At 43.8% G+C, this 15551-nt stretch overlaps 1 protein-coding gene across 1 annotated transcript; it reads left to right on the top strand.

Annotated features, from left to right (window-relative positions):
* Positions 1-1388: 1388 nt before the first annotated feature.
* On the top strand, positions 1389-15247 carry PTGER2 (prostaglandin E receptor 2). Its single transcript, XM_024567400.4, has 2 exons — positions 1389-2874; positions 13853-15247. Exons 1-2 carry the CDS (start codon positions 2038-2040, stop codon positions 14072-14074), a joined length of 1059 nt encoding a protein of 352 aa, XP_024423168.1. The 5' UTR covers positions 1389-2037; the 3' UTR covers positions 14075-15247.
* Positions 15248-15551: the final 304 nt, after the last annotated feature.

The raw sequence follows: 15551 nt of genomic DNA on the forward strand, positions 1-15551 counted from the left end.
TGTTCATGAATTCCAGTTTGCCCCTGCAGGTTCCAAGTCTGTTCCTGCTCTCATCCAAATCCAGCTTTCTACCCTGACTGTCTTCTGGCTGAACTGTGGTGACTTCGGGCTCAACACTAGAACCAAAGGCAGCAAAGAGCCTTTCGTAGACTCAGCAGCTCCCACAATCCTGTGAGCACTGCCCAATAGAACACCTGTGAAGATGAAAGTGTGTTATATATGAGCTGCCGATATGATAACCACTAGGCCCATGTAGCTCTTGAGCACCTTTCATACACCTTGCACAACTGAGAAATAAAATTTTTATTCTTAATTTTAATTCATTGAAATTTAAATAGCTACATGTGGCTAGTGGCTATGACATTAAAGGACATAGGTCTAGTGTCTAACAATAAATTTCTCATTCCTTATCACTCAGTGGGTCTGCTTCTCTCATTGAATCCTGAATGACAGAGGCAGCAACTGGTGACCAGCTGATGCTGGCTCGTAGACAGAAAGCCAGTATGCTGGGAGTAACAGGGCTGGAGAAAAGACTCCAGGGGAGGCTCACCAACCTGCCACTGTTGAACTTCTTATATGAGGAAAAGAGAACCCCCTTAGTTTGCCCTGTTGGGAACCCCATCCCCATTCCAATCCCCAGGCCAGAATTAACAATGTGAGCTAAAATATTCATGGAGAGTAAGCAGGCTCTAGTAAGGTGTGCTTTTCAGCAAGCGATCTTTCCTTTGCTCCAACACGTTGAATTTTTTCCCTTGCCCATTTCCTATGCAAATCCTCCCACCGTTCTCTCCTCCTCCCGTCCCCAGGATATTAATTAAGACCTTCCTTATAGAATATAATTACTCATGCCTGTCAAACTGGACTTTTTTTTTTGGTTGTTTTACAATCAGCCCATTTTCACAACTCTGCAAGTATGACCGTAGATGGTAAGCAACCATTTTCGTCATCTGCAGTCTCTTAACCTGGCCACTTAACCAATAGACTTTACCAGGAATGGGTCTTGCTGCGTAGGCCACGGTTAACTGTGAAAAAATTAATGGCTGAACAACCTTTTCTTTCAAGGAAGAGCTTGAGTAGAGAACAATGGGCAGTAGTTAAAGCTGTGTCCACAAAAAATTCTCCGCAAGTACAAGTATCATTTTTTTTTTCTTTAAAAAAAATGGTTGCTTAAACAAGTGGTTAGCCGTTATGGTGTTGACATAGGAAGAGGTGAAACGCGGGCAACCAAATAAAAGCAATATGCAACAGGCAGCTCATTGGCATGCATGGTTTGGTTCCTTGGATGGACATGCTGGCTTTCCACTTCCTCCCAGTGTGGGTCCCGCCCTCTTAGTGTATCTTCCTGCGAAAGTTAAAAGGAAGAAGATAAAGAGCATATCGGTCTTACTGCGAGCCGTCTTTGGTGTCTGTTGCTCCCTTCTTTTTAACATCTCACGGGACTGGTTCTTCCTAACTTCTCTCTTGTTTGGCGACTAGCTTTGCTTTCCCGTTGCTGCCTCCCATCCCTCTGCCAGGGCTAAACGCTTCCCAGAAGAGGCTTTGAGCACCCAAACTCTAGGGAGCGGAGCAAGAAACACCGCTCCCGCTGTCCGCAAGCAGCTGCAGGATGCCCGCAGCCCTCACGCCTCTTGCAGGGCGGCGCCCCCAGCCAGTGCCTGGACCCTGTCCCTCCCCACTCCCCACCGGCGCCTGTGGGGCTCGCAGTGCTCTGGGCATCTCGTGGGCCCCTGCCCCAGGACACTCATAACACAGCCCAGCAAGGGCGGCGCGGAGGAGGAGGAGCAGCCCCCTAGGCACACGGTGGTTGCGGGTCGGCAGAGCCTCGAGCGCTGGCCGGATGCTGCGGCCGAGCTGCTTGTCAGGCAGCTGCGGGAGACCCGGTCGAGTCAGCCCTCGAGAGCGCCGGGGGCGGAAGGGGGTTCTGGATTTCGATCCCTCCCCTTTTCTCTCTGTGTCCCGGAGCACTCCGGCTGTCAGACCCTCCTCCCAAGCACAAGCCTGGAGAGGAGGACACATCCTTGCTCCGGGCACCACACCATGGACAATACCTCCAATGGCTCCTGGTTCGAGGACTGCGAGACTCGAAAGTGGCTCCCTTCGGGCGAAAGCCCAGCCATCAGCTCCGTGATGTTCTCGGCCGGGGTACTGGGGAACCTCATAGCGCTGGCGCTGCTGGCGCGCCGCTGGCTGGGGGACGCGGGACGCGGCGCCTGCCGTGGGAACTCCATCTCCTTGTTCCACGTGCTGGTGACCGAGCTGGTGTTCACCGACCTGCTGGGGACCTGCCTCATCAGCCCCGTGGTGCTGGCTTCCTACGCGCGGAACCAGACCCTAGTGGCACTGGCACCGGAGAGCCGTGCGTGCACCTACTTCGCCTTCGCCATGACCTTCTTCAGCTTGGCCACGATGCTCATGCTCTTCGCCATGGCCCTGGAGCGCTACCTAGCCATCGGGCACCCCTACTTCTACCAGCGCCACGTCAAGTGCCGCCGCGGCCTGGCCGTGCTGCCTGCCATCTACGCCGTCTCCCTGCTCTTTTGCTCTCTGCCGCTGTTTAACTACGGGAAGTACGTCCAGTATTGCCCCGGGACGTGGTGCTTCCACGGGCGCTCCGCGTACCTGCAGCTTTACGCCACCCTGCTGCTGCTCCTTATCGTGGCGGTGCTCGCTTGCAACTTCAGTGTCATCGTCAACCTCATCCGCATGCACCGCCGGAGCAGGAGAAGCCGCTGCGGACCCTCCGTGGGCAGCGGCCGGGTTGGCCCTGCGACCCGCAGGAGAGGGGAAAGGGTGTCCATGGCAGAAGAGACAGACCACCTTATTCTCCTTGCTATTATGACCATCACCTTTGCCATCTGTTCCTTGCCTTTCACAGTAAGTCACTCACTTCGTTTCCACAGCCCGGCTCTGCGCAGCCTTCTCACACGCTCTCTAATTTCCACCCTTTCCACCGCCACGCAAGCTTTCGCAACTTGTAAAAATGTGTCCTAATCTGTAGACTTCCCCTGTTGCTTCTCACCTTTACCCACTTCCTTTCCCCCCTAACACTGGCGCATGGGCCTCTCTGGGTTAGTGTTTGCCATACAGTAATACAGTCCCACTGACAGGGAGCCTTGGCACCCGCTAAACCAGCCAAGCTCCCCATCATGGAATGAAAGGCCTGTTATTAGTGTCCTTTCCCTCACCGCACCCCACCCCCTCCACTAGCCTGGCTTAGCATCTGAGGAGGAGGCAGCCCCTTCCCACTCTGTGTGGTTGGCAATTACAATCTAACTTCCCTGAGCTGCGTTTTGCCTCCTCGTACCCCCTTCCTACACACTAGTGCTAGTCCCCATAACTGCCTGCTGTTTCTCCCAGGGTAAAACGTGGTACCCAACCCACAGCACTGCAGCTGCCATTGAGAATGGTCCCGGGTGAGAAGGGTCCCTGTTGTAGAACTCCAGAGCATTCATCATTTGTCCTAAAAGTTCAAGAAACACCTTCAAGTTTATGGGCTTCCTAAATTACATATTGGTAGTGTAACTCTTTGTGGCCATAAAAACTCATAATACAATAGGTCTGTAATAATAATTAGAGGAAACGCTGGTTGCTTGGAGTAACCCCTTGCTAAGCTTTTGAAATCCCTCTAGAGGAGGCATGTGTACTCTTTTAGAAAATACCTTCTTGATGTCACTGTCGGAAATGTATACAGGTGCTCTTCAGCTTATATTGTGCACTTTATGAGCACAAAACCACAATAGGAATGGCTGGTCCAACTCAGGGATGGGAGATGTAGGCATGTCCAGTGCTTGGCATGACCCGCAGGCCAGAGCCTATCTGGAGAACTGAAGGGCAGGAGCCTGGGTACTGGGATGGGTGCTGGACTGGTGCAGAGCAACTTCAGGAGTTAGTTCTGCGATGCTGTGAGTTTGAACTGCACAGAGCCGGGGATATGTCTGAAAGTGGGCTGGCCTCTTACAGAGACATGGGAACTGGATTTGGGCAGCTCCCCTTCATAATCGTCAGCATAACAAGACTGACCCTGCAGGGAGGAAGTAGTTGTCAGTGATTCCCACCTGCCACAGTCTTGTAGGGAAAAAAGCGAATGGACAGGGCCTGCCATTAGCTGGTCTGACCTGTAGAAACTGAGGAAGTTAACTTTACCTTACTTCCCACTGTCATCACTGTTTTTGATTATATTCATACGCTCATCTTCAGGGGTGGGAAAGAACACAGGGTTCTAAAAGCCCGGATATGACCCTCCCCTGCCCCAAATTAACTCTTTTTCTTAGCTATATTTTCTTCTCCCTGGTTCCCACTGTCCACACACATCTACCCCACCCTCTGTCAAGGCAGAAGCTGAGCTGAATCAGTAAGTTACACTTCGTGGAGAATTAGATGGGGTGTGTAAAATATACCATGTTATTAACTGAAGTAGGATTGTGAGAGGCTGCAACTCCCATTCCACTCACAGCCAGGAACTTTGTGCAACAGAAATGCTATGATGTAGAAACCAACATGGCTTCTATGGGTTTGTTTTGTTTTACTGATAGGACATTGAGATTATGTTAGGAGTTAAATCAACTTTTTGGGGTTGTGACTAGGATGCAGAATAAGTATCTGTGAAGGAGAGCATTTCAAGTTCCACTAAACAATTTAGAATTCAACTTAGGAGTCATAAATCATCTCTCTATGAGTGCCTGTTGTGGACAGGTGGGCCTTAGGATATCAATTCTTGGAATTTTATTATTTGTGAGTATGTATATAAAAATAACCCTGATCCCCAGCTACTTAAATAGCCTAGGAATGGGCTCAGAGGAGAAACTTAGGAACTGATCTATTGTATAAACTGTGTGTGTTTTTTTTTAAATAAAGGTAGTGATTTTCAATAGGTTCTCCTCTTTTTGAGTAAATTTGCCTTTTGTCATGAAGATTCCAACATCAATATGATTTTCAAATATATGTATATTTTATATATTTGAATATATATGAATACATACACATACACACACATATTTCCCCCCTTAATTTAATATCAAGCCAGGGGCAGATCCAGAGTTGCTGCTATAAAGGGACTTAGAGCTAGAGGTCTGGTTAGAAGGAATGGGGGAGTAGGAGGTTCGCTCTGAAGCTGTGTTTTTACTTAAAGTGCCTGTTTATGGCATGAGGGGGGGCTAGGTGAAGATTGTTTTGTCAGTGGATTCTTGGTGCTTGTTAGTGTCTTCATTTACACAGCACTTTAAAGCCTATGAAATGCTGTACTACCCCAATTTATGTTATTTCTTGGAGGGCTTAGCTGATAATTCAAACTCATGGCCACTGTTTGATGCATACATTCTGCTATTGCAAAATGCCTGCCATGTGCCCTATGGGACACTTTCCCCCATGTCTTTTTGGTTTATTGGTCCACACTAAACCTGTGGTCAGAAATTGCCTGCACCAATCTCCCACTTGAGGCAGGCATCACTTCCACACCTCCTAACTGTTAGACATGGCAAAGGCTTGTGGTTGCCTTCGGACATTTTTCCGTTCCTCGCACAGAGCACATGCAGACCCATAGAAATGCAATATGAGCCACAAATGTGAGCCACACACAGAATTTAAAATTTTCTAGAAGCCACACAACAAAAATTAAACAGAAACATTAATTTTAATCAATATATTTAACTCAATTTATATAAAATATCATCAATTTAAAATGTACGCAAGGTAAAAAGAAGTTATTAATGAACTATTCCAACTAATTTTTTCCCTTGCATCCCAGAAAATACTGGCATGTTACCCTATCTCTGCCTGGTCCTGCCAGAGCTGCTTTCTATGTCCCTTAAAAGTGGCCCAGCAAGTTAGAGAGTACCCAGTGGGCAACTGATTCCAGCACTTCAGGAGTGGGGGAAGGAGGAGAGTGGGGATTTAGGAAACCTGAAACTACCACCATTGTTGTCCCAAGGTGTGGGCGGGTTCGAATTACTACATCCTCTAAGAATCCCAGTCTAGGACTTCCAAAGTCTGGGAAGTGAAACTATCAAAATGTAAAATACCCAGAGGACTCTAATGAAGTCAAATTCAATATCATTATTATCATCAACATCAAAATGGCTAACTTTTTTGAGTGCTAATTTTTACATACACCAGCCCATTGTCTTCACACCAACTGTGAACTAGATAGTGTTATTATTCCCATTCTACAGGTGAGGCAATTAGCTTGCCCTGGGTCCCACAGCTGGTAAAAGTTGGAGTGAGGATTCGAAGCCAGGCATTTAAGCACAGAGCTTATGCACTTAACCACTATACTATCAGAGAGAAAGTGCTTATTGCGGGGTAACATAGGAGAAAATTAATTCAAGATTTCAAAGAGAATTGTGAAGATGTTATAAACATCTGGACCATTTTGCCTCTTACTTTCAATTTGTGAGCTTTAAAAATAAAATGGCAAAGACCTTTTACTCCATATCAGATCAAGGAGCCTGAGCTAAGGCCAAGTGTTTAGTTCCTTTTTACTTCTCCACAAATCGGTGAATTAAAAAACTGAGACTGAGATTTAAGGAGATTGGCTAATGTAAATGCTGCTGTAAATTAAGAAATAATCAGGTGTGGCTGAGTGGGTTGATCACCAGCCTGCAAACCAAAAGGTCACTGTTCGATTCCCGGTCAGGGCACATGCCCGGGTTGCGGGCCAGGTCCCCAGTGTGGGGGCATGTGAGAGGCAACCACACACTGATGTTTCTTCCCCTCTCTTTCTCCCTCCCTTCCCCTCTCTCTAAAAATAGATAATTTTTTTTAAATTGAGAAATAATCAGGCTACCCCTCTTGTAAAATCTTCCATTGTTACCACAAAACATTTCTTAAGTGATTTAAAAAAACGGTATGACTTGTTTAGGAAGTGACATTATTTTGGCTGTCCAATATGCAATCACGCCTGGGACCAACAACATATTCTAAACTGTTTATGCACTAAAGGGATATTGTATAAATTAATAAATTCCTCCTTATGTTAATCAGCTGTTGTCATCATTTCACAGAGATAAATAGAAACGTTCTTCAACAAATGGAACAGATGCAGGAAATATATCAGCCCCCATTCTTGCCTCAGATACTGTTTGTGTCTTCATTCCCAACCACATCGAGCCACTTTCTCACTTTACTAACAACTGGGGGTAACTTCTGGTCTTTTAAACTGTTTTCCACATGCCATTAGAATAAAGTGCTTATGCATTTTATTCACTTCTAAAATTTCAAGAGGAAACCATTGACTCATTCTAAAAATTTCTTCATGTTTAGAAATTCTTTAGGGCTATAATTTCCAGGTAAACCTGATTAGTGGAAATCTGATCTTTGCAATACAGAACAAACTCAAGTAAATAATACTGCAGTTTCCTGTTCATTCCTGGTACTCTTTATGACATGAATGGGGGTTGTAAAACTGACATGAACATACATGGAAAATATCACAATTCTAGTAGGGATGAAAGAGCAATCTCAAAATCTCTATGCATAACCATAATGAACTTTGCTTGGTGATGTTTTAAGTTAATATCCATTTACTACTGGAAGGTCCTTTATCATTCATGCATCATTAATGATGTGTTTGGAGATTGTTGAAATAGTTTTAATACACATTATTTATTTTTCCTTTTTCTTGAATTTATTGGGGTGACACTGGTTAACAAAATTATACAGGTTTCAGGTGCACCATTCCACAACACATCATCTATACACAAACACCATACTTTTTTTCAAAATTTTATTTATTTATTTTAGAGAGGGGAAGGGAGGGAGAAAGAGGGAGAGAAACATCAATGTGCTGTTGACTCTCATGCGCCCCTTGTTGGGGACCTGGCCTGCAACCCAGGCATGTGCCCTCAGTGGGAATTGCACTGTCAACCCTTTGGTTTGCAGGCCAGTGCTCAATCCACTGAACCACATCAGCCAGGACTACACAACACTTTTTAAGAGAAGAAAGTTTCCTATATGAGTGTTTTCACATGACATCCTTTCCTTTGACCTTTGATATTATAAAATGGTGATGGTGAGTAAAGACACAATTACACTGAGGATTTGAAGTTTAAACAGCAAGAACCATAGTCCTTTCCCCAAAAGAGAAGTTGTGCATTATGCCTCCACCCTTGGAAGTGTTGATCATCACTGCTGATCATTTCTGATGATTAAGACATCAGCTTAAAGAAAAACTGCTTTTACGGATGGTATATTTCTTTTTTGGCACTGCAAGAGACCATCACAGTATTCAGTTTAAAAAAAAAAAGAAAAGAACAGAAATGGTATGTGATTGGTCTCTGAAGACACAGTGTTTCAGGAAGGCAATCAACAGGTCTCTTTCCACCTAAAGGTTTAAGACTTAGTTAAACTGCAACCTGATCTGTTTAACAGAAAACTAAACTTAAGACTTCTACAATTGGGACAATGAGTGATGGGATGGGCCAAGCATAGGGAAGTGCACTTGGGGAAGGCGGACACTTCCTGCATACCTGCACTCCACGGACAGCGTATGGGCCACTCTGAAATCATTTGCAAAATCTTGTGTTTATGTGAGTTCTGGGTAGATGGTTCATAGCATCCAACATTTTCTCAGAGGGTGTAGAGCCACCACCCTGGAATACACAGGCCCAGAGCTCTACACCTTAGCATTAACTCTGGTTTGTATTTGGATCTGGGATCACCTGGAGCACAAGGCAGGGGACACTCCTTAGCACTGGAGCCACATCTATGCCCCAGTCTTTCCTTCTGAAGGGAAATGGGCTCCTGTTCCCTCTACCACAAATCACTTGTGATTTGGGGGAAGAAGTTTCCTTAAAATATCAAATACCCTCATGAAATTTGTTTTTAAAGAATGAATTGTGCAAAGCCTATAGCCAGGATCTTCCTAATGTCTTTCACAAGGGAGATAAACACATAACAATCTCTGCCTGCAATTTAGTTGTGGAAAGTGAGGGAAAGAAAAGCACCAAGAAAGCCAAGTAGCTACTTAGATGCAGCCTCGGTTCTTAACAGGAACAGTGTTGCACATAAACCTTGCTGATGCCTTTGAAAAGCTGTCTCCTACAAACCCAATCAGTGGTGAATTTTATATGAGACTTCACATCACAGGCTTGCAACAGAGTAGTGGCTGAAAGGAAAAGTTGGGTCCCACTGCTTGAGCGTGACTCCATTGCTTCCCTACTTACCTGGGGCATGATTTGGGACAAGGTAACTAATCTTCTCCAGGGGTGTCCAACCTGTGGCCTGCGGGCTGCATACAGCCCAGAATGGCTATGAATGTGGCCCAACACAAAAATAATAAATTTACTTAAAACATGGAGGATTTTTTTGTGATCATGTGTCACAATGTATTTAATATGGCCCAAGACAGCTCTTCTTCTCCCAGTGTGGCCCAGCGACGCCAAAAGTTTGGACACCCCTTTAAGCTTTGGTTTCCTCCTTACTAAAATGGGAATAACAATATTTTGCAGGTTCAAGTAAGGATTAAATAGAATAAGACTTACAAATTGCTCAGCACCATGCCTGGCACACAGGTATTCAGTAAATATTAGCTGCTATCTCCATAGGATTCAATTTGCAAGGGAAAATCAGATTGTATGTTAATGATCAGTAATTCTAGAAGCTCAAAGTCATTTGTTTGATTGGCCAGGTCTAAATAGGTCTTTAGTTTTTATTTCAGGTGTTAGGTAAGGATCTAAGGCTGTACATTAGAATCCCAAGGAGGTTGGGGGGGGGGGGCAGGAATAAAAACCCAATACCCATGTTACAGCCCAGATTTAATTAATCAGAGTCTCTGAGGAGGGAGCAAGCCATCAAAATACTTTTAATTCTCCTTGGTTAATTTCAATGAGCTGCTAGATAAAGTTCTCATTTGCTCTAAAATTCTGAAACTACTATGTGGTTATGTTACAGAACAGACCTGGGGAGGGGGGTGAACAATATACTATTACAGAGAGGACTTCCCCTTTCTCTCTGGGGGTCCCCCCCTCCCCACCTACTAGGCTCGCCTTGCCCGCCACCAGAGGAAAGATGTCTCTCAATGCCAGAGACTGGTGCAAAGGAAAGGAATTACTTATTTAAAAGTTATACAGACTTAGAGTAATGACTTAATGTCTTCATTAAAATACTAAAGTCCTTTAGAATATCCACAGATGCACAGTTCTTCCCTCTCCCTCTGCCCAGTCGGGGGTACTGTATCTCAGGAAAAGAAGTAGAAGTCTGTGATTCAGGCTCCCGGCACCATCAGCTGTGTCACTGCCACAGGGTCCCCACTCTGCCAAAGCCGCGTGGTCCTCACTCCCTTCTCCACCAAAGCCACGTGGTCCTCTCTCGGGTATGGCTGTTGCTCCTAGGCTTAAATCCCAGCTCCAGTCTTCCTCTGCAGCCCCATTGCCGACTCCTCCTACAATCAGTTATACCTGCCAGCATCCCCGTATTCTTCCAGCTTTACTGTGCTGCCATAGTCAGTCTGGGCAGGTGTGGCCCCATGGCATAGAGTCAATCATCTCCAAGCTCTCACAGCAGGCCCTGTAACCAGGGGGAGTTGCTTCCTAGTTACATCTTGGGTGGAAGTCACTCCCATCCCCTTGCCTCGAAGCAGTCACAGCTTTTTAACATATCTATGAAACCAGTTAAAGGTTATAGATATGTTAAATGACCATGCCTGAGGTTAGCTGCACAGCTGTTATACAAAACAGCTCTGAATGGCCCTGCTCCTTGTGTCCCTTCCCCCAGCTCAGGCTTGTGGGGGTGAAGATATCCTATATATATTTTTCTAATATTTCCTGGACACCTTGGGTTCTGGACCCCATTACAAACCCCTATTTGGGGCCCCCCACTTGGCTGCACCCTGTTATAGTTATACTGCTGGTAGGAAAGTATCTCAAACAAATAGTATCCAGTCAGTGCCCAGATGAAATTTTCCATGGGAGGCTGCAAGGATTCTATAAAAGATTAAGAAAAACAACACTTATTTCCACCTGTGCTGCTTTGTAGGTATCATAGTCTTACTGAAGCCCTGCAGAGAGCCTGGCCTAAGGAATTAAAACTCACTTGACTCACTTCGATTAGCACTTGGTACTTTTCTTATAGCAAATGTATTAGTAGTGTGTACAAAAATATGTATAAATTCTACCAGCCTCTGAAGCAGAGTATCATCGAAACATTAATTAATTGACTATGTGCAATGTGTCAGCCTTTAATGAAAAACCAGGATTGGCTGGAGGGGGAAGAGAATGGAGAGTTATTGGTTCATGGGTAGAGTGTCAGTTTGGGAAGATGAAGAGAGTTCTGGAAGTAGATGGTGGTGATGGTTGCTGTTCTGCTCTTCTATGTGAAGGTCAGTCAGGTGTGGCCACAAGGGAAAAGAGAGTCTCAAGAAAACAAATTCGTCATATTCACAAGTCCTAGAAACAAGAAGGACCGCACAAAACCAAGGGCCACGTGGAAAAGTACACATGCAGGTCGGGAGGCGGCAGCAGTTGCCGGGGAGGAGAGCCTGGGCCACAGCCGTTAATGGAGTTTCCGAGGGAAAAGCGAAGAAAGGCAGGGTGACCAGTGTAGATTGGCTATTGAAATCATTTCCACAGGCTCTAAGCTGTAGTGCTGTTCTCCAGTCCCCTGGTACCAGGCCCTGGGAAGATTAAGGCAGAGAGGAATGTTGCTTCCTGGGGAATAGGGCCAGATGGAGGAGCTCTGGGTTCCTTAGTTTGCATATCAAAGGATTGCTCCCGGGTGAGCCCCTGGCTGTCTCCAAGACTTGGGTATCCCTGAAAGGGTAGTCTCTACCCAGTGAGAAAGGTTTTTAGGATATCGAAGCATCATAATGTATAGAAAATAAAAAATATATAAACAATACAGTTGCACAACAATGTTAATGCACTTAATGGCACTGAATTGTACCATTGGTTAAATGTTTGAAATGGTTAAAATGGTAAATTTTGTTACATATATTTTATAATAATTTAAAAGAAACAGGGTCCACAAGATCTAAATGGTGAACTCGGGGCAAAAGACAAGAACCAAATTTTTCTTTTTAAATGAGGAGGTAGAAGAAGACAAAGCTTACATCAAGAACTTCAAGGTCCACTGTAGTAGATCTCTCTTCTAATTGTAAAAGAAAAAATTGTCTTCTGCCAAATATTGGCCAGCTCCTGAAATTTTAACCATTTTCAAAAATCACCCAACATGGTGGATGAAATGGAAAGGAAACAAATAGTACAGAATTGCTTCATCCTCTAAAACCATTTTTCACTTCTCATAGCTCTGTCACACTCCAAGGAGATCAGGAACTGAAAACCTGACTCATTTTCATGTGTGAAGCTGTGACACGGGAATCCTGAGCCCTTTCTACACTGCCCACTTGGCTAGCCAGTTCAGTGTTACCGTATTCTTTGCGAAACTAGATTACAAACTCAGACTTTTCTGCTAGAGTGCTCAGTTGTGTGTTTTGGGGGGGGGGGGACTAATATACCTTTGTCAACTAGACTTATATACAATGTTATCCTGAATTTCTAAGCTCCAAAATCTCTCTTTAAAGGACACCATATAAATCCTGTATATTTCTCATCCAAAATAGTTTAGCTGCCAAGAAAATTATTGCCTACCTAACTTTCTCTTCTCTCTATAATCTGGGAAATCCACAATCAATTCTTTTTCCTTACTCATCTGCCAAGTCTTTTCTCCATTCCCTATGCCAAGATTCTCTGGCATAAACACCTGCGGCTGCCAAACCTTGCTGCTATTGTCCTAACAGAAGCAACTTGAAGATGACTACTCTTCGGCCTCCCTGCAATTTGCTTTGTATTTACAGTTGTCAGATGCCTACAGAGTGAGCAGGAGAGAAGGAAAGAAAACGTTCCTTCTTCTGGCGAAGAAGAGTGGAGGAAAGAAGGGTTAGCTTTCTAACTCATGGGCTACCATTGTTAAGAAAGTCCCTGGAGCATTATGAAGAACGGTTTTAAGTGACTGGGTGTGGTTTACATCTGTTTTCCTTTTTTCTGTAAACTGGGTGGCAGTGTTTGATCTTTATCAAGCACGTACAGTTCCGTTCCTTTAAATCTGACCAAAAAGTTGTGTTGCTTTCTAAACATCTAAGGGATCCGATGAGAGCTGGTATACTAGTTTGAAAACATTGGTCAACATGTAAAGATGTGCCAGCTTTTCAGTATCTAGGACATTGCTCTGAAGGCCTTTGCTCTAATGTAGGCGACTGGGATGGGGCACCCAGTGAGCAAAGCGCTGCTCTCAAGGGAGCTGGGATTTGTGTCTTGACTCCACCACCAAACAGCCCTGGGAACTTGGGCAAGTCACCTAACTTCTCTGCACCCGAGTGTCCTCGTTGGCAAAATGGAGATAATAACTTACATCGTGGGGCACTCATTAAGTGAGCACTGTTTCAAGTACCTTAAACATACTGCTTCCTTTCATCCTCCCAACTAAGAAAGCGGTATTGTGTCATCGCCTATTTTACAGATGTAACTGAAGCACTAAAAGGTTAGTTTTTCACTTGGTCCCAAAGCTACATATGGAGTCCGACTCAAACCCAGGCAGTCCAGTGGCCGGGCCCGTGCTCTCTTGTGTACCCTCTCACACTGAATCGCGATAATTATGGCAGATTAAGTATTTGGAAGTAAACAGAGTATGTTGTTATTAACTTCCTTAAAGTTCACTTCTTCATCTGCCAAACAGAGCTAATACTTAGGTTTCAGAGTTTTTGTAAGGAAGAAACATGTAGAAGAAGTGTGAGATTTTGCTATTCACCTTTCACCACTATCACAAACAAAACACGTTTTTAAATTTTGAAAAATTGCATATGGTCTAAGCCTGTCCACTGCCACAGTGTAAAACTAACATCATTTCCCCCTTTTGCTTCTTACAGATTTTTGCATATATGAATGAAGACTCTTCCCGAAAAGAAAAGTGGGACCTCCAAGCACTTAGATTTTTATCAATTAATTCAATAATCGACCCTTGGGTCTTTGCCATCCTGAGGCCCTCTGTTCTGAGACTAATTCGTTCAGTCCTCTGTTGTCGGATTTCATTAAGAGCACAAGATGCAACAGAAACTTCCTGTTCTACACGGTCAAATGCCAGTAAATAGACTGACCTTTGTGGACAATAGCTAAGAAGTGCTTAGTTAGCTAGCATCTGGCAGATCGTTTTGAAAGGCTTCCTTGGAGAAATGAAAAAAGTTAGTTTATAAACAAAATGAAGCTATCCTAATAAAACAAAGTAAGTAAACCAGCATTTTAGCAGTGGTTTAGGCTACGGATGTGCTGACAAGGCACTTCCTGGAAGGTGTCAGAAGGAGCTATAAAAGCTACCCTTCGAGCATGTTACGTGGCCTTTAGAGGAACAACCAACGGCATTAAAGATCTGGTTGCCTTTTGATTTAAGCTTTCCTGTTGAATGAGAAAGCATGTGGTTTTGTAATTTGTTTAAAACCTGAAATAGTTACTGTGTGTTTTCTATTTTAATCTTTTGTATTACTGATGTTATAAACACACAGTGTACAGTCAGACCAGATAAAACTTCATATGTATTCTCTAAGAAGTCGAGATGGTGAAGCAACCAAGCCTCGTGTTTCGTGATTGCTTAACAGACCCTTTCTTTGGACCGTAAGTTTGAAAATCGCAGCACTGCGCACTGTAATGTTTGTGTATGTGGGAGTACTCTCTCATGGCGACAGTATTACTCACGGAAGGGTAGGCTCAGCTTCTTCACTAGTCCTCTGGAGGCCGTGTCTCAAAGTGTCATGTTATTTATTTTATAATGCCTATTGTGCCAATACTAATCAAGAAAACTTTTAAGAATTTTCCTCTCAACAAGAAATAATAGGCTATTAAGAGAGTTATTTCTGATTAGTACTCTTCATTCTATTTCCAGGGGAGGGTATATGTGGCTATGTCTGAAGCGTGTATTAGGGTTAAAAACTGAAAAATCAGGTCAATTCTTCAGATACACTGGAACCACATCAATGCTGATGTTGAGGCCATAACTAACATCTACTTTATAAGAGGATTGTGTTGTAGCAAAATTCATCTGCCTATATTTTTACCCAGGGAACAGGGGTTGACTAATACTATATAGGAAATCATGTAACAATGAGTCATATCTTTATATATTTCTAAATGTCAGTGTTTGGCAACTCAGCATCAAAATATTTCAGTGAATTTGCACTGTGTAATCTTATCTTAGTTACTGTGTAAACTCGTCTGAAATGTTACAAGACTAAACTATGAAACAAAAATTTGAATAGTACTTCAAATGGGATAGTACTTAATGAATCCCCCAAATAACATTTTATAGTTAGTGTAGAGATAATGTTCTTTCCATAAGATATAAGTTGGAAAAAAATTAACTTGGCAGGTTTTTAAAGTATGGTTCATAGCAAATTAGAGTTTAAAATACTTGGTACTACAGGATTCTTTTCCTCCCAATGTGATCTTTAAAATAGTACCTTATTTTTCTAAAGAAGCACCTTTTTTTTTTTCAGTGAGTGTTATTACAGGATAGCCATTATAAAAAAAAAAAAAAAAAAACAAAGAGGGATGTTTGTTTTTTCCAGTCTCATTGAG

Source organism: Desmodus rotundus, chromosome 7, assembly GCF_022682495.2.
Source record: "Desmodus rotundus isolate HL8 chromosome 7, HLdesRot8A.1, whole genome shotgun sequence".
NCBI classification, from domain to species: domain Eukaryota; kingdom Metazoa; phylum Chordata; class Mammalia; order Chiroptera; family Phyllostomidae; genus Desmodus; species Desmodus rotundus.

What these genes read in the sequence shown, in the direction of transcription:
- PTGER2 (XM_024567400.4), top strand. Translation starts at nt 2,038, where the DNA reads ATGGACAATACCTCCAATGGCTCCTGGTTCGAGGACTGCGAGACTCGA. An exon ending in TCTGTTCCTTGCCTTTCACA is followed by an intron (nt 2,875 to 13,852) that starts GTAAGTCACTCA and finishes TGCTTCTTACAG; the next exon opens with ATTTTTGCATATATGAATGA.